This window comes from Rhizomucor pusillus, assembly GCF_041956525.1.
Source record: "Rhizomucor pusillus strain CBS 183.67 unplaced genomic scaffold VTP01scaffold_10, whole genome shotgun sequence".
NCBI lineage: Eukaryota > Fungi > Mucoromycota > Mucoromycetes > Mucorales > Lichtheimiaceae > Rhizomucor > Rhizomucor pusillus.
This window is the reverse complement of record NW_027192152.1, coordinates 600,105-625,633: the sequence shown is the minus strand read 5'-3', so window position 1 is coordinate 625,633 and position 25,529 is coordinate 600,105. Positions and strand designations below refer to the sequence as shown.

Sequence of the window (25,529 nt, the reverse complement as noted above, 5' to 3'; positions counted from 1 at the left end):
CATGTACCGAAATCTCTTCTAGGTCAAAGCCTTATTCTAGACATCTTTCTTTACCTGCATTGTCTTTGGCAACCATTGCTGGGCGATATATCCACTGCTCACGAAGGATTGATTTCATTTGGATTATTGATCTGCTTCCAATGTTTTCTTTCGCAACCAGATTGAACGTTCTGCTTACATCGAGGCTATGACTGATTCGTGATGCCAGCAAATTGATATTAAGATACAACATATTAGCAGCTCGTGGTTCGTTTTCGAGTCTCGTGCACTGTCGTCGTTGCCATGACGTAGGTGCTACTTGTGTACATGTTGCGGTTAAACGCTACTAAGCACTGAATGTATGAAACTGAGTTTCTAGAAATTGGTTGTATGGATATGAGCTGATATCTAGGTGCTCATTCTGGCAATCAATCGCTCGATCAATTCATGTCAGCACAGCCTATAACAGTAAGTTTTTGATTTTTACGGCAGTAAATCAACACAGCGAGGTGATGTTCCGCTGGATGCACTTATTACCAACTTGGCCGACGACATAGTAGCCGTGCTTGCCACCTGCTGAGCCAAATTAATTCGGTGGCACGAAGGTGCACCGGAAACCTTGCACAAGATATGTTAGAGCTTTCTTCTTTTTTATAAAGTTTAGTCGGGCATTGCTGGAGAAGAACCACTGAAGATTGTAGTGAGAAGCGGAGTGCGCTGTGTGGGAGTATTATCTGGCTGAGCACAAATGTCGAGTCAGACGTTTCTGTTCCCGCCGACGATTATTTAGTAGTACAGTACCGATATAGTATTCTAATGCACTCCTTCCAACGTTAACAACAACCTGCAAGGTGGAATGACGTTGCAGTAATAATACTTTTTTAAGCCCCTTCATCTAGCCCGGCTATTTTCGGTTTCCATCGGGGATGAAATAACCTTCCCAAAAGAGTATGTTCAATGAAAGAAAGGGAAGGGCGGCTACAAGATCATTTAAGGAAACCTAACCCATTTGGGGTCTTTAAAAGTTTTTTTCTCATCGAGCATGAGGGAGATAGGCAAATGAAAGATCTCCACTCTTCCGCGCTACTTGGCGGCGCAGTTACCAGCTATTCAAATAGAGTTCACACTCATACGTAGGACAGTCGAAGAAATGATGTAAATTGCAAACTTTGTATGCCAGCACTTGATTTCTGTGCGTTAAAATGTCGAATACTGTATTAAGAAAGAGGAAAACGTGGAGGAGATATTAGATGGAGGAATGTATGCAAGCTATGTGAGAGATGTGGTATCTCGATTCCAATGTCTATAATCTATGCGTTGATATATACATTGACAATAGTAGAAGAATGCTGCTGAGAATTAAGGCAAGAAGAAAGTAATAGAGGAGAGAGGGAGAGAGGTTGTTGTTGTTGCGCGGTTTGCGTAAGGAAATGTCGAAAGTATTATATACACTTTTTTGTTGTTGTTGCTGTCGTCGTTAGAAGGCGTAGTAGATTCGAACGTACGTTTTCGAAATGTCCATAGTAAAGAGATGTATAGCGGATTAATAGGCTGCTTCGGTGGATCGCATAGCAGAGGATGATGGTGAGGTCGAGTAGTAGTAAGTGAACTGTTCATCGTCAGATCCTTCAGAGAGGTATTTCTCGAGTTGCGTCAGCATGTCGCTGTCGTATGGCAGTTCTTCGTTTTTCCAGCTGCATTTGGAGCATTCGTAGCGAACACGCATGTTGTTTGCAATACGTTTGTTGAGGACGATAAGTTGCTTTTCAGAGCGCGTCAGTTGAACGGAAGCTTGACTTTTGCAGCGCGGGCATGGATGGCTTTGATGTTCGAGAGAGATCTTTTTGCCAGAGTTGCCAACTAATATTAATGGAAGCAATGTAAGCAAACCAGCTGGAGAGAAGGTGAAGGGGGATAGATATATACATACCAATAACGAAAGAGCCGGGCATGATTATTAGAGAAGGAAGAGTATTGTAATAATCTTGGTATTATTTGGAAAATGAGAGAAAGAGAAAAAGTGCAAAGAGTTGGCGCATTCACTTATATACGGCAAAGACACGCCACCGGATTTCCATCTCATTGGTGTTGTGTGTGAATCATTTGTGCTACGGGAATCAGGCCACGTTGCGGTGAAAAAATTGCATCGAGGTTACACGAGTCAAGCATGCATCGAAATGACGAAATTGCTTGGTGCAATGTCACCGTCCGATAGAGCGGGGTCGAAATGACAAAATTCCTCCATCGGGCTCTCTCGATCTTGCAATACACCGCAGTCCTCGATGGATGGATGCATTGCCGTGGCAACTTTGTCACGGGGTGCTGGTTCTCCAAAATAGATTTGATCGTCCCCCTTTTTCGGTGCTGCAAGAAACAAGGAATTGGCGCACATGGATCACTGTGCTGTGCGTTCTATTACTTGCATGGTGCATTCGAGATCAATATCTTCTTTCCTCAGCCTCCTCCTTGTTGCCCCGCCCTCCCTTAGCAAACTCCTGCCGTACTAGTGCTATAAAAAACGTAGTCAGCGGGTTTCTCGGCCCCCCTCCCGTGACCCGCCCTCTCGGCACCGTTTCCATTTTAGGACTTTTACATGGTTTATCCTTATCTCCAAAAGCACGTTATCTTTGCATGTCATTACTGGCGCTGTTGCATACGTGCTTGCAAATACCCATGTGGCGACAGTTCAAATTTGTTTGCTGAATGCTATGTGCAGTGAGAAAATGCTATCCGATAATAGATGATATCATCAATTTAGAACCTCACGGAAATAATTAACGCAGCAGATCACAGCAGACAAGAACGGCGTAAAGACCGGATGAGGCAAGAGAGAAATAAATTGACGATCATCCCCAGGGGGGAGAGCCTGGGTCTAGCTCGTGCATTTCTTTATTTCCGAGGTTGCCTGGCATCACCCTGAGCTGTTGTCATTGAAGGTGTTATCATTACTACTCCCGTTCCGCTACGGAAGAACTGTGGTTTCCGTATCTGATTTTGAACAGCGGGGCATATGTCCCTATCATTAGCACAAATGATCGGACAAGTCGAGAAAATGCAGGAATTTTTTGCGACCTTCACTCAGCCATCATCGCCTCAGGAGACAGTGTGTATCTTTTCATCCCTTGTTCACGGAGCTAGCCATTACGATTACCTCTGCCTGACAAGTGGTATTAGGCTTTCTTTTTTTTTCTTTGCCTGGCAAACCTCGTCCGTTGCAAAAGGATGCCGTGGTACAAATACCCATCATGTCATCTGTTCATAATACTCTCGCGAACACTCCGAAGGAATGTCTGTGCGTAAAAAAAATTTTCCAAGTTTTATTGCCATCTGATTATTGTTGTTGACAGCTGCTTACGGCGATGCATATTATCTCCTCTTGTTCTGATGCCATTGGAAACTCCTCTGTGTCCTTTTCATTCCCGATGCGACCCACGCCTTATCAACGTCACGATAAAGTCGTTACAGAAAAGCGATCGATCGAGATACACTTTTAAGCGACCTCTGTCCACTGAAAATTGAGTCTTCATTATCCCTTATATCTGGCGCTTACCATCATAAAACGAGGATCTGCTTTTTACGAGCAACGCCAGTTGACTGCCACTTCGATCACTCATGTTTTCCATTTCAAATGAACATCTCGAGATACCAGACGGGAGAGTTGATTTTTACTATAAGTTGTGGCTGTAAGCTCACATAGCTGTTTGTAAGGATCTGGATGCTTTTTGTATCGGATATCTGAAAAGTTATTTTGGCAAAGAAAAAAGGCAGACTATTCTCAAATACTTGAAAGAAACTACTTGCAATAGATATCGGGTGATTACGTAGAGACAGAGTTATTTTACGTATCACGTGGGTATTGCCAGCGATGTGCTCTAGAGCTGTCCTTGTAACTTTTCCAGTATTTATATCTTTTTGACTCAATGGGTCACTAGCAATGCGACTTGGAGACCATTGGTGTTACGAATATTTCTTCAAGAAGAATGTCGTTACTTTCGTCTGTGGAAAGTTTCGTCTTGACCTTTGAGTATATCCCACAATTTCGTAACTTCCGTTCTTCAAAGCGCGTATAAAATATCTCGACAAAGTATTAAATTTTCTTAAATGATGTCTCAGGCAAGATTTTTGGGTCGAAGAGCGCTGTTGGCGTTGTCTTGAATATCGTGATCCACCAGCTGCAAACCTGGAAGCGACTTGATGGCATGGCAGGTTCTGCAGACGTTTGTCTTTGTTGCATCACTCCCCGTAGATACGCATAATGACCTTTGCATGCACGAGTCACAGTTTGCTGGCACCATACGATATTATCCGTCGCACATGTAAGTCATATTCAGTTTACGGTTTCAATGGCGTGTAGAAATGGTAGTCAGCGTGTCGAGTACTGTCGATTATGCACGTTTACGCGCTCAGCAGGAAAGCATCGAGAAACAGATTATTTAGACGTTATCGTTTAGAGAGTCAACAAGTTCGTTTGTACGGGAAATGGGTAGATAATTGCTACAGCTAAATGTGCGCTATATTGAAACAGTGAAGCCAGATGTAAGTAAGAATTTGACATTGGATTACACGGCAAAGTGCTTGAGATCAACCTTACAAAGAACCTCTTTTTGCATACTAGATGTTTGGATAACGGCAGAATATTAGATACAGCCTGATAGTCTCATTTAATTACACAATGTATCCGTTTATAGACATTCTCCTGCGGCTGCACGAACAGCAGACCAGGAAGGTAGTATCTCACGAGCATTCTTGACTGCATTCGTTTTCCATCTCTCGCGACAATCAAAACTTAGCAATGGCCCCTGGGTGCTGTTAGGCATGTGCCCTTTCCGTATATGGACCAATCTGGCCTGCTGTGGATATGATACTTACTGCAACTTGGCCTTGTCTGTGCTACCAACCACTGATTACAAGGGTGCCGCAGTGATCGTTGCATACAAAGAAATGAAATGAGTGAGACAATAAGATGCTGAAAGATGGTGATTGTCTTATGATCTATTGTGCATTATTGATCTAAAAAGATTTTTCCACTTTTTCCATTTTCCTCGTGCATAAGAAGGATACTAGACGCAACGATACCGTCTGAAGCTAAAATAAATGTAAGGAACAGTAGGAATGAAAAATGACTCGGTGAATGATCTGTGCTTCCGCATAGAAGGACCATCCCCCACGCCGCAGTGCTAGGTGAATCCAGACGCAAAATAACGAGAGATGGTTCGTCAATTAAGCAGACCCCTGGTCTCCTCGCAGTGATTGTGTAACAGCTAGAAGACACAGATGAGGTTGGGTGCCACAACAGACAGCACAGCTACGAGATCCTGGTGCTGTTGCCTACTAGCCGTGTTAACCTTAAATCGAAACTGGGATGTTTACAATATGCCAAGGTGTGGATAGTGTGCCAAGAACTGGTGCCATCAGGCTATGTACTGTTCGGCGATGCACTCGTTAGCTGAGTTGCGCTAACCAGGTACAGAGTCATGTTTCCAAGAAGAGACAGACCGAAAAAAGAAGCTAGCCACACACACTTTCACACACACACACCTGCGACCAAACTGCTACTGCATGTTATAATTAGCGAATACCGGGGATATGACGACTGAGTATAACGACGACACAGTTGACAACAAAGCAAACATTTTCTGATTATGGATTCATATCCCCTAATGTCGCATTGGAAGAATGCATGCGTTTACAGTATGATGTCCGAATTGGATGTGAGTAAACGGAAAAGGGCGCTGTCTGTCTGGCCGGATGGGTAGGCAGGGACAGGCATCGGACACGCACCAGAAAGGCACGTTGTGTGACAAGAGCGAGGAAAAAATGACGTGCGGATGCCTAAAAGCAAGAAATGGGTGGGTGGAACTCATCGGGTCCTCACCTGCCTGTTTCTCTTGATCCCTAAAATCTCCTAGGCTTATGCAGTTCAGTCAGCAGCTTGCATCCCTCTGCATAGCTTTATACCTGTAGTTCTTTGGATTCCCCAACAGCGCTTGTGTAGAACTCTAAACTTACAAGCTGCACACAGCAAAGATACCTTATTTCAATATACTACCTCCCTACACAACAGACAACAACGCGTGCGCTCTATGCCTGGCAGCATTCATAGTTATACCTTGAAACGAAACCGTTCTTACAGCACTACGTGGACAGCATGTAGCCCGCCTTCAGAGCCGGTCAGCAAACTCTCAAAACTAAAAAACAGCTTTGTCATCTTCACCCACAAGCTTGCACGCCCATTCACTCACATCTCAAACGACAATGACAAGGCAAACAGCCGGCTTGTTCAATGGGTTGACACGCAGCGGCGGCCATCGCTAGCCAGCAATATTTTTCAAAGGTTCCGAAGTGAAGTTTCCTTGGAAAGGAAGACACGCAAGGGTAGCGCCGACCACGACTTTGCGTACGAGCAACGACATTATCTTCTCAAGGCTACCCGCTCACATACCAAGCTTAGTCTCGGAGACTCCTCCGAGGTGGAAAACACTGAGAGAAACTCACAGACCGTACCAGCATCTCCTCAGCTCCCTCGCCTGATAGTGTCAAGGCAAACGCAGCCTGAACTGCCAGGCATACTAGTCCAATGCGACTCTTCTTGTACCAGCTCAACTAAACCATGTAACAACTCCTCGCTGTTAATACCGCCATCGCATTCACTACCATCGCATTCTCGTAATCCATCACATATATCATCTTCAAACATCACAGTTGACTCTGAGCACCTCACTGCAAAGGAGTTTGCAGACCTAACTGGAATCCGGATCCAATCTGACGACGACGACGAGATACCCACTTCAAATACTCAGCTGCGGACATCCAGCTGCTCTATATCCAGCGCATGCTCAAAGCCGCAGATATGGGACCGCGAGTTCTGGCAATCACCCTCCAAACTTGCACAAGATCTGGCCTCTCAGGATAATCTCGACCACCGCGACGAGCCACCCGTCTTTAATCAGCTTCGACGCATGAACACAAGATCAAGCGACAAGTTATCTAATCACAGCCGAAACCTCGTGATAAAGAAAGGTCGTTTTGAGATTTGCCTAGAAGCAGCAGACGATCAGACTGTCCCTTCTAATACATAAACTTGCTTGTACACTTACATCATTGCTATATCTGTCTGTCTGTCTGTGCTTGTTGTACACAAAAAGATGTGATTTTTGATTTGACACAATGAGTCATCCCCGACCGACGAACCTTTTTTTTTCTTTCCATTGATCCAATATGGTTCTTGACAAGCAGGACTATATGGCAGATAGACCACCTAGGGCACACGCCCTCGTTGCAACCGACACAGAGTTGCCAGCACCACATCTCAAGAGCAACCTCACCAACGGCAGCTCAAAGGAAGAACCTGATTACCTTCGTCTCATTTTGACAGCTCGAGTGTACGACATAATCAAGGAGACTCCTTTGCAAGAAGCGATCAATCTCAATGCAAAGCTCGGTGGCACACATATTTATTTGAAGCGAGAGGATTTGCACCCTGTATTTTCATTTAAAATTCGTGGTGCATACAACAAGATGGCCAACTTGACCCCGGAAGAACAAAAAGCTGGTGTTATTGCTTGCTCTGCTGGTAAAAGACGATATATATCTGCGACCATTGCATATGGTTTATATAACCATGCCAAACATGATAGGTAACCATGCTCAGGGCGTCGCCTTGGCTGCACAGAAACTCGGTATCAAGGCAAAAATCGTTATGCCTGTCCCATCACCTGCTATCAAATGGCGCAATGTCCAGCGTCTAGGTGCTGAAGTAGTTTTGCACGGCGATGATTTCGATGCGGCAAAGAAGGAATGTGCACGACTTATGGAAGAAGAGGGTTTGACGAATATTCCGCCTTACGATGATCCATACGTTATTGCTGGACAAGGAACTATTGGCATGGAGATTCTGCGACAACACAACCTCAGCGATATCGAGGCAGTATACATTGCAGTTGGTGGAGGCGGATTGATAGCTGGTATTGGCAGCTACGTAAAACGCATTGCACCACACATCAAGATTATTGCTGTGGAGGCAAGCGACGCGAATGCAATGACCCGCAGTCTTGCAAAGGATGAGCGTGTCGAGCTTCGAGAAGTAGGGCTGTTTGCAGACGGCGCAGCAGTTCGGATAGTTGGAGAAGAGACATTCCGTGTGGCAAAGGGGCTTGTAGACGACGTGGTTAACGTCACGAATGACGAAATATGCGCTGCCATCAAGGATGTTTTTGAAGGTACGGAATGATGGATGCATTCTTTTTGGTAAAATGACCGTGTCGTCCAACTTTAAATTCACAACGACAATTAGATACACGTTCTATCTGCGAGCCTACAGGTGCACTGTCACTCGCAGGAGCTAAGAAATATTTGGCCCTTCACCCAGAGTTGAAAACACGAGGTGCGCATATTGCCATTATATCCGGCGCAAATGTCAACTTTGATCGCCTGCGCTTCATCAGCGACCGCGCTGAGCTCGGTGAGCAGACCGAGGCATTCTGCAATGTCATTATTCCCGAACGACCTGGCAGTTTTAAGAACATGATCCGCCAAGTACACCCAAGAGCCATCACAGAATTTTCCTACCGATATTCCGACCCCAAAGACGCCCATATCTACATCAGCTTCAAAGTACAAAACCTCGAGAACGAGGTTCCTAAAGTATTGGATGCATGGAAGCAACATGGTATGCATGGATGGGATGTGAGCCATAATGAACTGGCAAAAACGCACGCGCGGTATATGGTCGGTGGTCGCGGTCGACCGGCAAACGAACGTGTATTTAGATTTAGTAAGTGTGGCAAAATTGTAAGAATATGTAAACAACATAACTGACCACGCCCGCGACAGTCTTCCCAGAGCGGCCTGGTGCCCTTGTCAAATTCTTAGAGTGTCTAGACTCGACTTGGAATGTATCCCTGTTCCACTACCGCAACCACGGAGATGGCAAGTGTTTTAACACGGCTTCAAAGTGTTGTAGATTTACGATGAATACTAATCGCAAAAATACAACAGATATGGGCAAAGTGTTTCTAGGCATTCAAGTCCCACCGCAAGATTCGGATGCATTCAATGTGTTCCTAGAACGTCTTGGATACAACTACATTGAGGAGACTGACAATGTTGTATACAAGACATTTTTATCCTAGACAAAATTTTTAGAGACAAGAGAGATATAGAGAGAATGGAGAGAGTGGATTGCATGCAACGGAAAGACAAAAAAGTCGCACTCCATCAGGAGATGATCTGCATCCCATTAATCATTCCCATCTTTCCCCTTTTTTATTACGCTTTTTTCCCTTTCTCCATTAAATTCTGCCAGCAAAGAAAAAAGACAGTCCTGGTCCCCTTTGTTTGCGGGTATCATTTCTTCTCCACTCGTTTATCCTTTAATACATATATATATATATATATATATATCCCAGAAGCTATGACTGTCAACCAGGATGGTGCATCTCGATACAGCCCGCCGCCACCGTACGAGCGTCCGTCATCTTCCTCGAGTGAAAGCGACGGTCATGTAAAATACATTCCTTTATCCGAGAAAACGACTATCGAGTTGACGATGCTGGAGCATCAAGACCCCAACAATCCTTTTGCATTTACAACACAACAGCTTAATGATATGCTAGAAAGAAGAAATATGGATTTTGTACATCAATTAGGCGGAATCGAATCATTTGCCCGAGGATTACATTCCAGCACAGCACATGGAATTTGTGACACCAGCGATCCATTGCCAGTTATTACTTTGCATAACCTCACAGCAGCAGCAACAACAACACCATCTTCATTCAACAACAATGCATCGAGAAAATTGCCATCAGCGAGGGAGCAACGAAACGCAGTATTCGGCACCAATGTGCTTCCACAAATTCAAGGAGTCAGCATCATGCAACTCATGGGGGCTTCCTTGCAGGATAAAACTCTGGTAAAACTCATTCAATGTGATCGGCGCTTAGGATTTATACTTATCGGAAGCGTAACGACAACAGATTCTCTTGATAATTGCAGCCATGGTGTCGCTGGTCGTCGGGCTGTATGAAGACATGACATCTGCAGAGTACGATGTATTCGGGAACCGCATCATGGGTGTAAAGTGGGTCGAGGGGGTGGCTATAATCCTTGCAGTTGCACTCGTGGTCGTTATCGGCAGTGTCAATGATTATCAAAAGGAGAAGCAATTTCGAAAGCTTAATGCAAAGAAGCAAGATCGCCAAGTGAATGCTATTCGATTCGGTCATTCCTGTTCTATATCTATCTATGACATTCAAGTTGGAGACGTGCTGCGTCTTGAGCCGGGAGATATCGTTGCTGCCGATGGTGTGTTTATCCAGGGCAGCAATCTCAAATGCGATGAATCCGCTACGACGGGTGAATCGGAAGCTGTACGGAAGGCAGGCGTGGAAGAATGCGTAGCAATGCGGTGGTTAACCGATAATTCGACCTCGTCGGCCAGCACATCCTTGGACATGCCCACACTCGCTTGCTTGTCTACTCAGGGAAACGATATGCTTTTCGATGACTTTGCATTCAGCGATAATATCTCGGACATGCAGCGGCAGTTGCCCGATCCATTCCTTGTATCTGGATCAAAAGTACTCGAAGGCGTCTGCACGTATATCGTCACCAATGTTGGCGTCAACTCCACCTACGGCAAGACCATGATGGCACTCCGCACCAAGGATGATAATACACCCTTGCAGGACAAGTTGGATGTTTTAGCGAATAATATTGCAAAATATGGTGTGATGGCTGCCAGCTTTCTTTTCATTGTGCTCTTGATCCGATGCGTTCTCGGATACTCGGACGTTGACGGATCAAAGGATGCGGCAGACGTGGTTTACCAAATTATGCGGATCCTCATAACAACCGTGACAGTCGTCGTCGTAGCTGTTCCGGAAGGTTTGCCACTCGCAGTAACCTTGGGTAAGTTGAAAACAACTTGCTGCTGTGAAACAATGGCACCATTTTTAATTCTTTTCGCTTCTTTTTTTTTTTTAGCCTTGGCTTATGCGACTCAGCGGATGCTCAAGGATAATAATTTGGTTCGGGTGCTCGCTGCGTGCGAGACTATGGGCAATGCTACTACTATCTGCACCGACAAGACAGGCACCATCACGCAGAACAAAATGTCGGTTGTAGCCGGCACGTTTGGATCGTCTTTTCGATTTCTAAAGGATCCACCTCCCACACGAGCAGATTTGGTAGACCTGTGCAACGTGCGACAACAGATGCCTCTACCTGTCCGTAACTTTATCAACCAAGCTATTGCATTGAATTCGACCGCGTTCAAAAGCACGAGCTCCACGGGAGAAACAACTCTTGTCGGTAACAAGACTGAAATGGCTATGCTCAGCTTTGCACAGGACTATCTCGCGTCCGACCCACTCGAGCTGTTGCGATCGCGGTGGCATATCGAGCAAATATTCCCATTCAATGCGACGCAAAAGGCAATGGGAGCAGTGGTTCGAGTACCGATAATTGACAAGGCAACGCATCAAGAGCGGATCGTTTATCGCCTGCATGTCAAAGGCGCTTCAGAGACGCTGCTAAAGGCATCGTCGCACATTGTTTCCATGCATGCTGAAAGTTACAAACGCTTCCGGGGCATCCAGCAAGGCAGTTGCTACGACATTGAGACACGGCCTATGACCAATGAAAATCGTGAACGCGTCTCAAAGGTTATCAAGAGCTATGCTACACGCTGCATGCGCACGCTCGCTATTTGCTATCAAGATTTTGAAGCTTGGCCATCCAATCAGCAGCTTCAAGATATCCTCGCATCAGGCCGGCTCACATTGCTTGGTGTGGTTGGCATCGAGGATCCGCTGAGGCCTGGTGTCAAGTCAGCTGTCGCAGCTTGTCAAAGAGCGGGTGTATACGTGCGCATGGTCACGGGTGACAATATGCTTACAGCCAAAAGTATTGCTCGCCAATGTGGAATTTATACAAAGGGAGGCATAGCAATGGAAGGACCAGCGTTCCGGCATTTGTCTTACAGCGAACAGATGCAAGTACTGCCTCGACTTTGCGTGTTGGCGCGTTCGAGCCCTGAGGACAAACGACTGCTTGTGGATAGGCTCAGGGAACTGCGGGAAATCGTGGCTGTTACGGGGGATGGCACAAACGATGGGCCGGCGTTGAAAGCAGCGGACGTAGGATTTTCGATGGGTGTCACAGGCACCGAAGTGGCCAAGGAAGCGTCCAGCATCATTATCATGGACGACAATTTTTCCAGCATTGTCCAGGCCATCTCGTGGGGTCGATGCGTCAATGATTCAGTCAAAAAGTTTTTGCAGTTTCAGATCACTGTCAACATTACCGCAGTGATTTTGACCATCGTGTCTGCCATCACCAGTGCACAGCAGCGGTCTGTCCTTACAGCTGTGCAGCTCCTGTGGGTGAACCTAATCATGGACACATTCGCCGCGCTCGCCCTCGCGACAGATCCGCCGACGCCAAATTTGTTGGAGCGCCTTCCGGAACCACGGTCTGCGCCGCTGATCAGCATCTCTATGTGGAAAATGATAATCGGCCAAGCTGTCTTTCAAATCTGCATCATGCTGGTATTGCTCTACACGGATATCCTCGATCTGGAGGATGACTCTGCAACTCTGCAGACATTTGTTTTCACAACGTTCGTGTTTTGCCAAATCTTCAATGAAGTCAAGTAAGTTTCTCTTTTGTCACACAACAGACCTGCATGGTCGTGTGTTTCAAGTTGCGAAAAATAATAACCGTGTACCCTAAATTACCTGCATAAGCTGCCGACAGATAGACAATCAATATAACGTAATCAAGGGGATCCTCGACAATAAGTTCTTTGTGATTATTTTTTTACTCACCGTCGTGGTCCAAGTCATCCTTGTTCAGTATGGAGGAACGGCATTCCAGACCACTCCTCTTGATTTCTCGTACTGGTTCCTCAGTATCGCCATCGGCAGCATGTCTATTCCTATCGGTGCTTTGATCCGAGCGATTCCAAATCAAGTCCTGACGCGAAAGTCTACCGCCAGCATCTCACCTCGCTTGAAAAAAGTATTCATGCCGGATGAGAGCCGGCTGGTTTGGAATTCGGTCTCGCTACATGATATGCAAAACATACGCGACAGACATCGCAAATCGTTGCAGAGTGACAGGGAAAACGTCTGCACGGTCGAGCAGCCGCAATTGCCGCCACCGCAACAACAACAACAACAACAGGTGCAGCAACATGATAAAATTTCATTATACACGGTTGTATAATCTCCTGGAAGGAATGATGGTTCTGAACTGAGCTAGGTCACACTGCATATAGGCATTTATTGTTCTCAAGAACTTCTTTACTCGTATTATAATAAAGAACTGTAGATCATCATTAAAGAAAAAATATTCTTACGCCTGGAGGAGGAACATTCAAAAATGGTTAGAGATGAATGATAGAATAAGATCATTTCGGACTCTACTTCCTTAATTCATCGCTGGCGAGAAGACAATCCAACAGGAAATCAGCTAAATGAAGGAACCCAACAATTACTTCGCCAATTGGTAAAGTTTGCTCCTTGCTTTCTCAATGTGGAAGACAATGCAGCCTTTGTCGTTGGCCAAAGTTTCACAATGCGGAGATTTGATCAATAGTGACGACGGAGCGTCCATATATAAACAACCACAGCTGGCGCGGCCGTTCCATTTTCTTTATGTCTCTCCAAATCACTGAATTCGTTAAGCGCCCCGGCGTTGGCAAAGCTGGCAAGCCCGTTCGCGTTAGAAGCAATTTCTTTGAAGTCCTTTCGTTCCCCACTGGCAACATCTACCACTACGATGTTACTATTGATCCTCCAAGCGCTCCCCCAGCTTTGTACCGCAAAGTCTGGAAAGCATTTGAGGAACAAGATGGTCAGGGTGCCCTGAAGGGTATCAAGGCTGTCTTCGACGGTCGCAAGAACGTATTCTCCCCTAAGGTGCTTCCCTTGGGTGAAGAAAATGCCAGAGCTTTCGATGTAAGTTCAAAAATAGTAGTTTCATGGCTCGTAGTCGCTCCTTGATTCTGACATAGACAATTTCTTCGTTGTAGCTTACGCTTCAGGAGGTTGACGCCCCCAAGCGCGCTGGTAACAACTTCAAGATCCGTATCAAGAAGGCCGGTGAAATCAACATGGAAGAACTCAACCGCTTCTTGAATGGCCAGAGCGCCCAAACCGCCAACTGTCTTACTGGTAAAATCATCTGAAACGTATGTGCTCTTTGAATTTTATTTATTGATTTGTCCCATCATCAATCAGCTGTGATGTTCCTCGACATCCTCATCCGTCATGTGCCTAGCACTATCTACGCGACTGTTGGTCGCTCATTTTTCACCCCCCAGGACAGCCGCCCTCTCCCCAACGGTGCTGAAGTCTGGCAAGGTTTCTACCAATCTGCCCGTCCTGGTATTGGTAAGTCTTCGTATATAATTTTTTTCTCAGCGATTACACAATATCACTAACTGTACGCTCGATGCGTCACGCAGGTAAAATGTACATCAACGTCGACGTCAGCGCCACTGCTTTCCACGAGCCTGGCCGCATCTCTGACTTGGTTGTCAAGTACCTTGGTCGTCGCTCCATTGATGAACTTCGTCGTGGTATCTCTGACCGTGACATCAAGAAGCTTGAGAAGCAACTCAAGGGTCTCAAGATCGCCGTTACCCACCGTGGTGAGAAGAAGCTCAGATACAAGATCACCAAGCTCACTCCCAGCCCCGCCGAACGCACCATGTTCAGGGATGAAGCCGGTAACGAAATGTCCGTCGCTGCCTATTTCAGCAAGCAGTACAACTTGCGTCTCTCCTACCCCTTCTTGCCCTGCATTGTCGTTAAGCGCGATATCTTCTTGCCTATGGAAGTCTGTGAGCTTCTCCCTGGCCAGCGCTTGACCAAGAAGTTGAACGAGAAGCAGACCGCTGATATGATCAAGTTCACCTGTCAGAAGCCCAATATCCGTGCCAACAAGATCAATGCTGGTTTGAACCTCTTGAAGTACCGTGAAAACCCCTACCTCCAGCAATGCGGTATGACCGTCAAACCTGAAATGGCCGTCGTCAACGCTCGCGTTCTTCCCACTCCTCAAATTTCTTACCACAACAGCACTCCTGACCATACTTTCGCTCCTCAGGGTGGTGCTTGGAACTTGCGTGGCAAGAAGCTCGCTCAAGGTGCTGTCCTCGGTTCCTGGTCTGTCGTTAACTTCGCTGGCCAAGTCCCCATGCCTGCTATTCAGCGTTTTGTCCGTGAATTGTGCCAGACTTTCATTGACACAGGCTTGGTATGTACATCAGTTTGTAAAGTATCCATTGCAGCTCTGTTAACTCATGTTTGTTTAGAACGTTGTCAACCGCACCCCGCCAATCACCAACGCTGATCCTCAGGGTAACATTGATCGTACCTTGAAGGAAGCCTGGTTGAAGGCCGGTAATGCTGCCAAGGCTACTCCTCAATTGATTCTCTGCATTTTGCCCAACACTGGTGTTCCTCTCTATGCTGAGATCAAGCGTATCTCTGACACCGTCATTGGTGTTCCTACACAGTGTGTCCAGAGCAAGCACATCGCTGATGCCAAGAAGCAGTACTGCGCTAACGTCTGTCTCAAGGTCAACATGAAGCTTGGTGGTATGAACCTGTTCTTGTCTCCACCTCAGATACCCTTCATCTCCCAGCGCCCCACCATCGTCTTTGGTGCCGACGTTACCCACCCTGCTCCTGGCGATATGAACCGTCCCTCCGTTGCCGCAGTTACTGCAAGCATGGATGCTCGTGCTTCTCGCTACGCCTCTGCAATCCGTGTCCAAGCCAACCGTACTGAGATCATTGCTGATCTCGGCAACATGGTCAAGGAGTTGCTCAAGAGCTTCTACCAGACCTGCGGTCAGAAGCCTGAACGTATCCTCTTCTACCGTGATGGTGTCTCTGAAGGCCAATTCAAGGAAGTCTTGCAGAGTGAAGTTTCCCAAATTCGTGCCGCTTGCGCAAGCTTGGATAAGAACTACAAGCCGACTCTCACATTTGTTGTCGTTCAGAAGCGCCACCACGCCCGCTTCTTCCCCATGGATCAGCGCGATTCTGACCGCAGCGGCAACTGCTTGCCTGGTACCGTTGTCGATACCGACATTGTCCATCCTTTCGAATTCGATTTCTACCTTCAGTCACACGCTGGTTTGCAGGGTACTTCTCGCCCTACTCACTACCACGTCTTGTATGACGACAACAACTTCACTCCTGACTCCTTGCAAGACTTGACCTACCGCCTCTGCTACATCTACGGCCGTGCCACCCGTGCTGTCTCCATTGTTCCCCCTGCTTACTATGCTGATCTTGTCGCTGCTCGTGCTCGTTTCCACCGTCGCGGTGAGAACTGGTCCGACACTGAAGCCACCTCCGAGTCCATGGACTCTGAACAGCAGATGGCATCTTTCGCTGTTGTCAAGCCCGAGCTTCAGAAGGTCATGTACTACATGTAATCCCCTTTGCTCTTTTATGCCGTTGAATTGGATTTGCAAAAAGAATGAATGACTATATATAATTTGCCTTTGTTCATAGCCTTTATTCATACTAAAACCATCATGTTTGCATTCTTGCGACTTGAATTTGTTTAATGTTGTGATGCTTTGCGTAATGAAACTACTGCAGTAATGTTCTCTCTATCTACGATGTCCCGTTCTCCTTGGTTGGTTTTTTCTTGTTCTTTGGTTTCTTCTTTTTGGTTTCCATCGCTGCTTCAGCTCTGTCTTTAATACTCTGCGCTCGTTTCAAGGTATCTTCATCGCTGCTATTCTCCAAGATATTCGAAACGTAAGGGTATACGTCTTGAAATACATTTCGCCACTTTTGTTTGTCATCTTCAGAGTTAGGCACTACATAGTTATTTTTAGCGTAAGCTTGCTTTGTTTCGAGCAGAATGTTCTTTGCCTTTTAAAACGTACCCTGCGCACTCAAGTTATCAATAGCACGCACAATGTGCCGTTGAACATCTTTGGTAACGTTGGCGCTGAGTCCCATAGCTAACAATGTTGGAATAACATTGTATGCATCGTTTTCATTTTCGGCGCCGTTCTGGGTCGAGATCATAATGTTATAATTGTCACCTAGTAGACGCACTCAGTATACAAACAAATCTCTCAATGTATTTAACCAGTTACGAACCGTAAAGCGCAAGGTTAGCAATACATCGTGCAATGTGGCGGTGTATTTCTGAATGGTCTGAAAATGCAGCTGGGACGTTGCAGATATACTTCAGCATCCTTGGTAGAGATGTCAAGACCGCTTGAGATTCACCTTCAATGAAGTTGGTTAGGCACATCGGATATTTTTGACCATCTATTCTCTAAACAATAATATCTTACTGTTCGTAGCAAAGTTGGCCAAAGCACAGCATGCATGTGACACCGCCGCTGGATTGGATTCTCTTGACGTTGTATCATCAACGTTGCATGATAGATAAAAGCAGAGATCTTGACGATGCTGATCTTGATCGTCGTCGTTTTCGCCATCGGCTTGCGGCAATACCACGATGATAGACACCAATGCGCGTGCAACTTCTCCCTCAAGCAAAGCAGCCTTATACTTGTCTGTTTAAATTATTGTCAATTATCCGTTAGTTCTGGTTCATATGTATGACGTTTACCATTCCGTAAAGACAAATAAGCGATAGTTTTTGCCATATATTTTACGACTTCTTGGTTGGACGATCTGAGTAAATTAGCAAACCGATTTGTTCCTCTCAACACGTCAATGACATATGGCTGATTAGCAACTATATATAGTTTTCGGTTGGTTGTATGCATGCCAATCTTCCTTTCATCTAGTCTTCGTTCTTACGTATTCCACTGATAGCGGATACAGCCTTTGCAGCCCAGCTTTGAATGATAGATACTCGCTCTTCCAACTGATATTGCTCTTGCTGCTCAGCTTTGCTGTTCGTGCTCTGATTATCATCTCTTGCAAGTTCAGGATCGTACGCAGCCAAAGTTAAGAGAGCATCCAGGGCACCTTCATCGATAATGTTGACCGAGCTTAGGATGCCTGGACACGTGGTATAAGAACTCTTGGTCGTGCTAGTTTTGATACAAACATTTACCTGCACGAGCCAATTGGTAAATGATATGGGTGCAGTTGATGATAATCTCTAAAATCATCTCCTGACGAGCTCTCTCTGACTGGTCCTCTGTCGAGCGTACCGTAATCTGCGAATGATTTCCTGGACTTCCCGAGTTGTTCGATTGTATGGACCCTGATGGAGACTTCCTCTTTATTGTCTCTTGCTTGTTGTTACTAGAATAGACGTAATAGTCGATAAGATGCAACACTGCAGGCAATGCCCATTTAGTGATGATGACAGGCCGCACCGATTCTATATGGGACGCTATTAGTAAAATGCGAACATGATGTTAAAAAGGAAAGGTGAGCATACCCTTCTCAGCAAGGATGGCGAGTATAGTCGTAACAAGATGATGCAGCTGCGTACTGCTCGATGATCTGCAGAGCCACACGAGAGCATCCACACCGCCATATGCAACCAAACTATGTAGGTCGCCAGCTATTATCACGACACGCAAAGAATTAGAGAAAAATCGAACACGGCCTATCCACAGCATTTAGAACGACACATACGATTATCTTTTTCGATCAACTCCAGTAACCCTCGGGCGCCGTGGATCTACAGTGAAACGCAAAAGGGTAAAAGCATCAGCAATCAAAACGTCTTGTTTTCACATGCCTTAATGATATTCACCTGCGTGGATAGACCGTGATCATCGTCAACGGCGTATGTCACTAGATAGGCGACTTCAAAGCAGTTCTTGCATACTCTGACTGGCTTCGAACCGTATCCGAGCTGCGGGAGAGGTGCGCTTTTAGACGAGCAGTCGTTGCAAAAAATGTTTCCACTGGCGGACAACGTTTAATACATGGTACGCACACACAAACACTGCTTATTAAAAGCAACAAGCTCACCAGTGTCGGCAGTGATGCTAACAAGGTAGTATGCATGAGTAACCTTTGCGTGTGTTTTCCGAGTCTGAAACCCATATATACTTGCCCTTCGACGGAGCGGTCCAAATGCAGCATCGCAAGCTGTGCAGTGAGTTACATCAAGATCGTTCACCCAAACCGGACGAGGCAAGAGAAATGTGAGACGGTCATCTTGAGGAAGCATTAGCATAGGAAAAGGCGACCCAGGTGCCACCTGGGAGGTAGTGCTCTTTCCGCTGTCGGGATGTGGTTGCACAGACATCTCTGATTTCATGCAGGAAGAGAGGAACGAGCGAAAGTTTACAATGCAAATATCCCCGAAGAATCTTCTTTATTACACATTGTATTTATAATAAACGAATGCCCATGTTTCAGCAACGTTGGGCGTTGCCTTCCGCCGTTTGAGAAGGTTGCTTTTCCTCCTCCTGCGCTGCCTCCTGGTCTTCCGTGCTCCTGTCCTCATTCTTGTTGGTGCTATCATCATTATCATCATCGCCGCTTTCACTTTCGTCGTCGCTTGATACGACCCTGACGCTTACGTCATGTCAGGAACTATCCATACAGTTTGGAGGAGGATACTTACCTGGTAGGTTGCTCAAGGTACCTATCCGTAACGACGGCGCCGGGGAAGGTGTACAAACCATCCCTGCGGAATTTCCACACCTTTTGCTCCTTGTGCTTGATGGCCTTTGTCTCTGGATCTACTATCTCTACGAGGTCGCCGTCTCCCTGCTTACTAAGAGCCCAGCTCTCGTCGCTGAGAGCACTTCCGCCAGGCAATTTGTGATGTTTCAGGTCCCATCCAAGCATTCTGCATAGTTCCGGAACAATCACATCGCAGTCGCCCAATAGCTGTATGTCAAAGGTCATGTGTGTGATGGGGGTTCTGTTGATGAGGATTTGTGGTACACTGTGCGGAATTTGCGTCATGATCTCGGACACAGGTGATACTTTAAGCGATGATCCCATGACTATCAACAGGTCTACGACGTTCGTGTCCAGCTCCAATAACCGATCAAATTCGGCCGGCAGGCTCTCGCCAAAGAATGTGATATCCTATGCAAACCGACGAATTAACAGATCCAGCTATTAATAATAGCATTCCCCCCAACCCTTCTGCTTACTGGTTTCATGACAGAAACTCCACGATTTGGCGGCCGCCAGCTACCTTCATCGTCGTCGTCGCTTTGAACGGTCTGCGGCTTGCCTTCATTCAGCGCGCTGCATTTTGGACACGGTGGCACTTTCTAAGAATTAACCTTCCCTGTTAGTCCCTTTGTACCAAAATATATTCTCAGCCTTGCATTGCCCTGCATGCTCTCTAATCGTATTTTCCTATTACCTGCTCAAAGATATACTTTTCGATTTCTTTGCCATCGCACTTGTAACCGCATGTCACGCAGCTAGCAGTAGCAAAGCTGCCGTGACAGTTTACTATCCGTCGAATACCAGCCTTGTGCTCCAGCGTATCGATGTTCTGTGTATAATTGCGGAGCAGCTTGCCCTTTTCTTCCATTAACTTGACAAACATATGGCTGGGGCTCGGCTCATAATTGCTTGGATAAAGCTCTTTGGCGAATGAGTAGAATATTTCCGGTGACTCGCGAAAATACTGTATATCGAACATTTGTTGCGGATCATCTAGCTCAAATTCTTGCAGTCGCGAGTAAATGCCTGTTTCCGACCGGAAATCGGGAATGCCACATGATACAGATACACCGGCTCCGGTAACAATCATGACATTGTTTGCTTTTCGAAGCAGTTCTACTACGTCTTCCAAGGTATTTACAGTATCTAGACGTTTTCGGCGTCGCATGAATCGGCTCACAGCTGCGCGTAGAAGAGCCCAAAGCTGTGATTCTAAAGCCATGGCTGCTACGCTGGGATGCTGTGAATAATAGACGTTAGAGTACTGCGGACGTCCTTTCGAATGCAAATAAAAAGCACTTACCAGCGCAACATTGAATGCTTCTATAAGCTTTACAACCGGGACCTTGGCATCGTGATATTTCTTCATGAATTTCATAACACCTAACAGCCGCAAAAACTTTAACAAACCATCTCTTTTCTTTTTTTCGTATATATATTTATATATATGCTTACCAAGATGTTTAGCTTCCTCTTGCAGTTTTTCGCATTCTTCTGGTGTAAAGCTTGTCCATGCTAATTCATGTATCAGTATATCATCCAGTTACTCTTCAGGTGGTAGTTGTTCGACTTACTGGGTTCGTCGTAGTCAACGGATGTTACATCTGCACCCGCAGGACCAAACGACGCCGAGTGAAACATTTCAAAGGTGCTGCTAGCTTCGCTGTGTACGCTTTCGTTGCCTTCAGCCCAATCTTCATCCGACTCTTCGTTGTAATCTGCATCGAAGTCATGGTCGTGTATGGTTGCTCCGGTGGTTTTTTCCTCGATATCAATAAATGAATTATTGTCGCTATTAGCAGTGGATTCAACTAAATATTTTTTATCTTTTTTTGTTAGCGTGTATCACACACACACTTTGGCCTGAGTAACCAACTTCACGCACCTGTCAACTGCGATGACTGCTGATCATCAACTCTCACTCGTTTCTGCGAGCGCTCGTCTCCTTCCTGATCAGACACACTGCGCTTCTCGCTGGTGCTCTTTGTGAACTGATCTTGTGTATCGTCCATGCGGATTCGACAGCAAGGGAGTTTTTCAGTAAAAGAGAGACGGGGCATTCAATGTCCGCGTATACGGCAAGGATCTACACCCACACAACAAAGCGAGAAAGAAAAAGAGAGAGGGGAAGAGAGAGAAAGGGAAAAAAGGACGGGCAAGAAAGAAAAATGGAATTATGCGAGTTTATCTATTTCTACGAGTACTGTAAGATATATGTTTATGCTATTTATATTATTTTTCTTCGTCTCGAGTATCGGCTACAGATTGTAGATGCTTATTGTCACTGATAGGTACTGTGAATAGCTCGAATAATATGTTACGTAAACGACTACGTTAGGAAACCTTGAAAGTGAACAGCCTACCACAGATTCAAGAGCAAAATATCCTGGCACACGAGTTAGCAATATGCAATGTATGAAAAGGGGGATCTGATGCATTTTCCCTATAGCTGTTGACCAAAGAAATGTTTTTGATAGTGTAATTGATGATCTATAGGTTAAAGTATATATGTCTCCACGTAAATGAATGTATGTATGTGTGTATGTATATTAATTGCCGGTATCCATTCGTGATGTGCAAAATCAGAAAGAGTGCAGAAAAAGATGGTAATTCATTACATACATCAAGTAGGTATTATTTGCTTTCTCAACACCCTGAAGTAGTATACCATATCACGACGATATGCCACCTTGGACAATACGATGTGTTCGAACGCTGTGAGGACAGCGGAGTCTGCTGGCCACGATCGACCACTTCAAATCCCATCGCCACGTTCCGCTTCACACTGCTGCCTCAAATAACCTCGCGTCCCTCCTCATGGTAATGACTCTTTACTTGTACAATTCCTGCAAATGGACTCGGTATTAAAGCAGCACTCTAGGTTGTCCTGGCAGCTTCAATCGTCACCAAAAGCGGAAAAGGTAAATATAGAAATGCAGCCTTGTACCTTAAACAGCTAAAGTTCATCAATGTTCTGTACGCAGCCGTCATCTCTCGTCAGTTTCGAGAGATGCAACGCTCTCGCATCGAAGGCTTGCTAGCCTCGTTTCCTAAACTCACCAGCACTGGTCAACAACACACGACTGTCGAGACGGAACACGTTCGCTATGTGTATCAACCTCTTGAAGACCTGTTCATGGTCCTCATTACGAACCGCCAGGTAACATGAGAGAGAGAAATATATCAACATGTATACTTTGCGAGGGCTCATAACTCACACGCGACATATAAAGTCTAACATTCTTCAAGATATCGAGTCTCTTCACCTCTTTGCGCGTGTAGTCACTGATATTTGCCGATCCTGCGACGAGCAAGATATCCTACGAAACGCATTCGAGCTTTTATGCGCCTTTGACGAGATCATTTCGGATGGATACAGAGAAAATGTGGGACTCTCACAAGTGAAGAGTATAATTGAAATGGAAAGTCACGAAGAACGAATACAAGAGATCATCGCCAAGGTAAGTCTGAAAAGTGGAGGAAAGGGACATGTTCGTTTTCTCTAAACCTTAAATCAGAACAAAGAGAAAGAGGCCAAGGAGGAGCTCAAGCGACGCGCAAAACAGTTCGAGATGCAAAAGAAGGAAGCACAGAAGCGAGGACAGGGTTTCATGCAAGGAAACTTCAGCTCCAGCAACTATATGGGTGGTCGTTTCTCGCCTGCCTTGGAACCAACTGTGCAAAGCTCACTGGAAACTACATCTTACGTCAGGTAACAAAAAGAAAGATGGCAGGTCAATTTGGATAGTAACTGACCACCGTTGCAGCCGTTCTTCAACTCCTCCTGCCCCATCGACCAAGGCTCGTGGTATGCAGTTGGGCCGTAAGCCTAAATCTGCAGACTTGTTTGAAGCTATCAAGACAGAAGTCGAAGAACCACTCTTGAAGTCCTCAAGATCTTCGCTCAGCAGCGGCACACCAAAGAACCAAGAAGGGTAAAAAGCGGAAACAATTAGCAAAGGGAGAGTCATGAGTACATATTAATTCAATGCATATATTTCCAGTATTCACGTTTCCATCGAGGAACGGGTCTCCTTGGCAGCAAACAAAGATGGTGGATTGGAACAAATGGAAGTGCGAGGCGTGCTCACGTTACGTGTCGGCGATGCCTCTAACGCCAGACTGCGTCTCAGTCTTCAGACTGCAGATGACCCTGCTATCAACTTCAAGGTGAGATCACAGTGCTAAATGTGAGAAAGGTTTCATTACTAACTATATATATATATCGTTTAGACCCACCCCAACGTAGATAAAAATGTCTTCAAAAATGACAAAATCGTACAGATGCGAGACACTGCACGATCATTCCCTATCAACCAGAATCTCGAAGTTGTCAGATGGAAATTTTCCACGCGCGACGAAACCGCTGTACCGCTCTCAAGTAAGTCGGTGAAACTGTGTCGTTTCGATCCTCAATCTCTAACTTTATATCCAGTCAATTGCTGGCCATCACCTGCCGGAGACGGTACTTGCGATGTGAATATCGAATACGAGTTGGAAGCAGAGCACCTTGAGCTACGCGATGTCATTATTTCTATTCCTTTACCGTGAGTGTGATTCTATTATATACTTCCTGAATGTTCGTGTTTTACTGATGGCAATTTGTGGGCACAGTGTTGAACCTGTCGCCACCGTCCATAACGCTGATGGAAACTACAACATTGACCGCCAACGTCGCGTACTCGAGTGGCAACTGCCCGTTATTAATAGCTCAAATAAGTCCGGATCATTGGAGTGCAATATTCCTGGCGACGATGCCAACGGTTTCTTCCCTGTCATTGTCTCTTTTGTCAGCGAACGACTCATCTGCGACGTGGATGTGGTTGAAGCCTACAACTTGGAAACAGAGACACCTGCACAATTTTCAAAGGATATCTTCCTTGCAGCCGATGACTACACGATAGGATAGAATTTTTGATATTTCTTTAAAGAGAAAGAAGAAAAGAATAGGACTAAAAGCTTTACAATATGTATGCGATTTTAATGGCCATAGTAAATAGCAGGGTATGATCGAACCAGAGCTGGAGGAGTAGGTTTGCTCTCTGTAGAGAGTGCATTTCGTTCGTGCTGAGCCCAATCCTCAAATTTGCGCATGACAATATCTTTGCCATCGAATTTGCCCTGACGGCGACCGTGATCTTCGCCAGATCCACTGACGCCTTGCACCTGTCTGGTTTCGCCCCACGAGAAGTCGTCAAAGTTCCAGTATGCATAGGCCGGCAGCAAAAAGTTCCAAATAGGCAGAGACAATAGGTAGACCAGCATCCAACCGACATAGACCATTTTGCGCGTAGTGAGCGAGATGAGGACCGCCGGCAGACCTAGAATAGCTGCCAGCAGCATCAATGGGATAATCGGTACCGGCCGCACAAAGAAGGATATGACAATGAGATAAAGTGTAAACGAGATGGCGGCAGGCAAGACGACAGTGCCGACAAGTTCCATAAACACGACGAATTGCATGGAGAAGCAAAAAGTGCCGCACAGATCACGGATAAGCACGAGCTCCAAGAGGTTGTGCACAGTCGAGTTGATCCATCGCCGGCGTTGTGATAGCAGCACGCTGAAGGTATCCGGAACAACAGTCTTGCATACCTACTCGATCACTTTTATCAGAAAGAGAACAAAAAAATGATGTGCTTTCGACATCATGTTTCGATATCTTACCGCTTGAGGAACAAAGACCATTTTGCGCTTCGGAAACGTGCGAAGCATGAGTGTTGTCAGGTATCTGTCTTCGCCCAGCAACAGCAAATTTTTCTTGTGCAGAGTATCAACTACGTTCTCGCAGTAACTCTCGACGATATCTGTTGAGCAAAAGATGGGCACGTAACGGTCGCCCTTTGGCGCAATGATACGATACATGCAGAAACAGCCAGGAAGACATGTTACGCCACCAAAGATGGACTCGAACGCTTTGCTCATATGATGAGA

The 25,529-nt window shown here is 45.8% G+C and overlaps 11 protein-coding genes across 11 annotated transcripts; 7 read left to right on the top strand and 4 right to left on the bottom strand.

The window, feature by feature from the left end:
- Positions 1–282: 282 nt before the first annotated feature.
- Positions 283–1,503, top strand: VTP01DRAFT_1246 (uncharacterized protein; the record flags this gene model as incomplete). Its single annotated transcript, XM_069379575.1, has 4 exons — positions 283–287; positions 359–447; positions 1,202–1,295; positions 1,344–1,503. 4 exons carry the CDS (start codon positions 283–285, stop codon positions 1,501–1,503), a joined length of 348 nt encoding a protein of 115 aa, XP_069238654.1.
- Positions 1,504–1,522: 19 nt separating this feature from the next.
- On the bottom strand, positions 1,523–1,931 carry VTP01DRAFT_1245 (uncharacterized protein; the record flags this gene model as incomplete). The annotated part of the gene is made up of 2 exons (XM_069379574.1): positions 1,523–1,839; positions 1,910–1,931. The coding sequence occupies 2 exons, from the start codon at positions 1,929–1,931 to the stop codon at positions 1,523–1,525; spliced, it is 339 nt and encodes a 112-aa protein (XP_069238653.1).
- A 2,028-nt stretch (positions 1,932–3,959) lies between these two features.
- On the top strand, positions 3,960–4,929 carry VTP01DRAFT_1244 (uncharacterized protein; the record flags this gene model as incomplete). The annotated part of the gene is made up of 4 exons (XM_069379573.1): positions 3,960–4,020; positions 4,093–4,196; positions 4,261–4,295; positions 4,668–4,929. The coding sequence occupies 4 exons, from the start codon at positions 3,960–3,962 to the stop codon at positions 4,927–4,929; spliced, it is 462 nt and encodes a 153-aa protein (XP_069238652.1).
- A 1,133-nt stretch (positions 4,930–6,062) lies between these two features.
- VTP01DRAFT_1243 (uncharacterized protein) lies at positions 6,063–7,058 on the top strand (the record flags this gene model as incomplete). Its single annotated transcript, XM_069379572.1, has 1 exon — positions 6,063–7,058. One exon carries the CDS (start codon positions 6,063–6,065, stop codon positions 7,056–7,058), a length of 996 nt encoding a protein of 331 aa, XP_069238651.1.
- A 139-nt stretch (positions 7,059–7,197) lies between these two features.
- VTP01DRAFT_1242 (uncharacterized protein) lies at positions 7,198–9,110 on the top strand (the record flags this gene model as incomplete). The annotated part of the gene is made up of 5 exons (XM_069379571.1): positions 7,198–7,552; positions 7,617–8,198; positions 8,273–8,752; positions 8,812–8,907; positions 8,977–9,110. The coding sequence occupies 5 exons, from the start codon at positions 7,198–7,200 to the stop codon at positions 9,108–9,110; spliced, it is 1,647 nt and encodes a 548-aa protein (XP_069238650.1).
- A 281-nt stretch (positions 9,111–9,391) lies between these two features.
- On the top strand, positions 9,392–13,209 carry VTP01DRAFT_1241 (uncharacterized protein; the record flags this gene model as incomplete). Its single annotated transcript, XM_069379570.1, has 4 exons — positions 9,392–9,892; positions 9,957–10,890; positions 10,966–12,634; positions 12,729–13,209. 4 exons carry the CDS (start codon positions 9,392–9,394, stop codon positions 13,207–13,209), a joined length of 3,585 nt encoding a protein of 1,194 aa, XP_069238649.1.
- Positions 13,210–13,640: 431 nt separating this feature from the next.
- On the top strand, positions 13,641–16,438 carry VTP01DRAFT_1240 (uncharacterized protein; the record flags this gene model as incomplete). The annotated part of the gene is made up of 5 exons (XM_069379569.1): positions 13,641–13,943; positions 14,018–14,159; positions 14,226–14,378; positions 14,453–15,246; positions 15,305–16,438. 5 exons carry the CDS (start codon positions 13,641–13,643, stop codon positions 16,436–16,438), a joined length of 2,526 nt encoding a protein of 841 aa, XP_069238648.1.
- A 184-nt stretch (positions 16,439–16,622) lies between these two features.
- On the bottom strand, positions 16,623–19,221 carry VTP01DRAFT_1239 (uncharacterized protein; the record flags this gene model as incomplete). The annotated part of the gene is made up of 12 exons (XM_069379567.1): positions 16,623–16,831; positions 16,901–17,062; positions 17,121–17,252; positions 17,321–17,545; positions 17,602–17,730; positions 17,796–17,999; positions 18,055–18,327; positions 18,388–18,513; positions 18,588–18,633; positions 18,709–18,862; positions 18,930–18,946; positions 19,015–19,221. The coding sequence occupies 12 exons, from the start codon at positions 19,219–19,221 to the stop codon at positions 16,623–16,625; spliced, it is 1,884 nt and encodes a 627-aa protein (XP_069238647.1).
- A 97-nt stretch (positions 19,222–19,318) lies between these two features.
- VTP01DRAFT_1238 (uncharacterized protein) lies at positions 19,319–21,607 on the bottom strand (the record flags this gene model as incomplete). Its single annotated transcript, XM_069379566.1, has 8 exons — positions 19,319–19,481; positions 19,531–20,003; positions 20,072–20,194; positions 20,290–20,835; positions 20,899–20,978; positions 21,051–21,110; positions 21,170–21,406; positions 21,481–21,607. The coding sequence occupies 8 exons, from the start codon at positions 21,605–21,607 to the stop codon at positions 19,319–19,321; spliced, it is 1,809 nt and encodes a 602-aa protein (XP_069238646.1).
- Positions 21,608–22,412: 805 nt separating this feature from the next.
- On the top strand, positions 22,413–24,504 carry VTP01DRAFT_1237 (uncharacterized protein; the record flags this gene model as incomplete). Its single annotated transcript, XM_069379565.1, has 10 exons — positions 22,413–22,415; positions 22,477–22,516; positions 22,580–22,755; positions 22,829–23,056; positions 23,114–23,307; positions 23,363–23,530; positions 23,600–23,765; positions 23,829–23,976; positions 24,031–24,142; positions 24,210–24,504. The coding sequence occupies 10 exons, from the start codon at positions 22,413–22,415 to the stop codon at positions 24,502–24,504; spliced, it is 1,530 nt and encodes a 509-aa protein (XP_069238645.1).
- Positions 24,505–24,575: 71 nt separating this feature from the next.
- VTP01DRAFT_1236 (uncharacterized protein) lies at positions 24,576–25,520 on the bottom strand (the record flags this gene model as incomplete). The annotated part of the gene is made up of 2 exons (XM_069379564.1): positions 24,576–25,190; positions 25,263–25,520. The coding sequence occupies 2 exons, from the start codon at positions 25,518–25,520 to the stop codon at positions 24,576–24,578; spliced, it is 873 nt and encodes a 290-aa protein (XP_069238644.1).
- Positions 25,521–25,529: the final 9 nt, after the last annotated feature.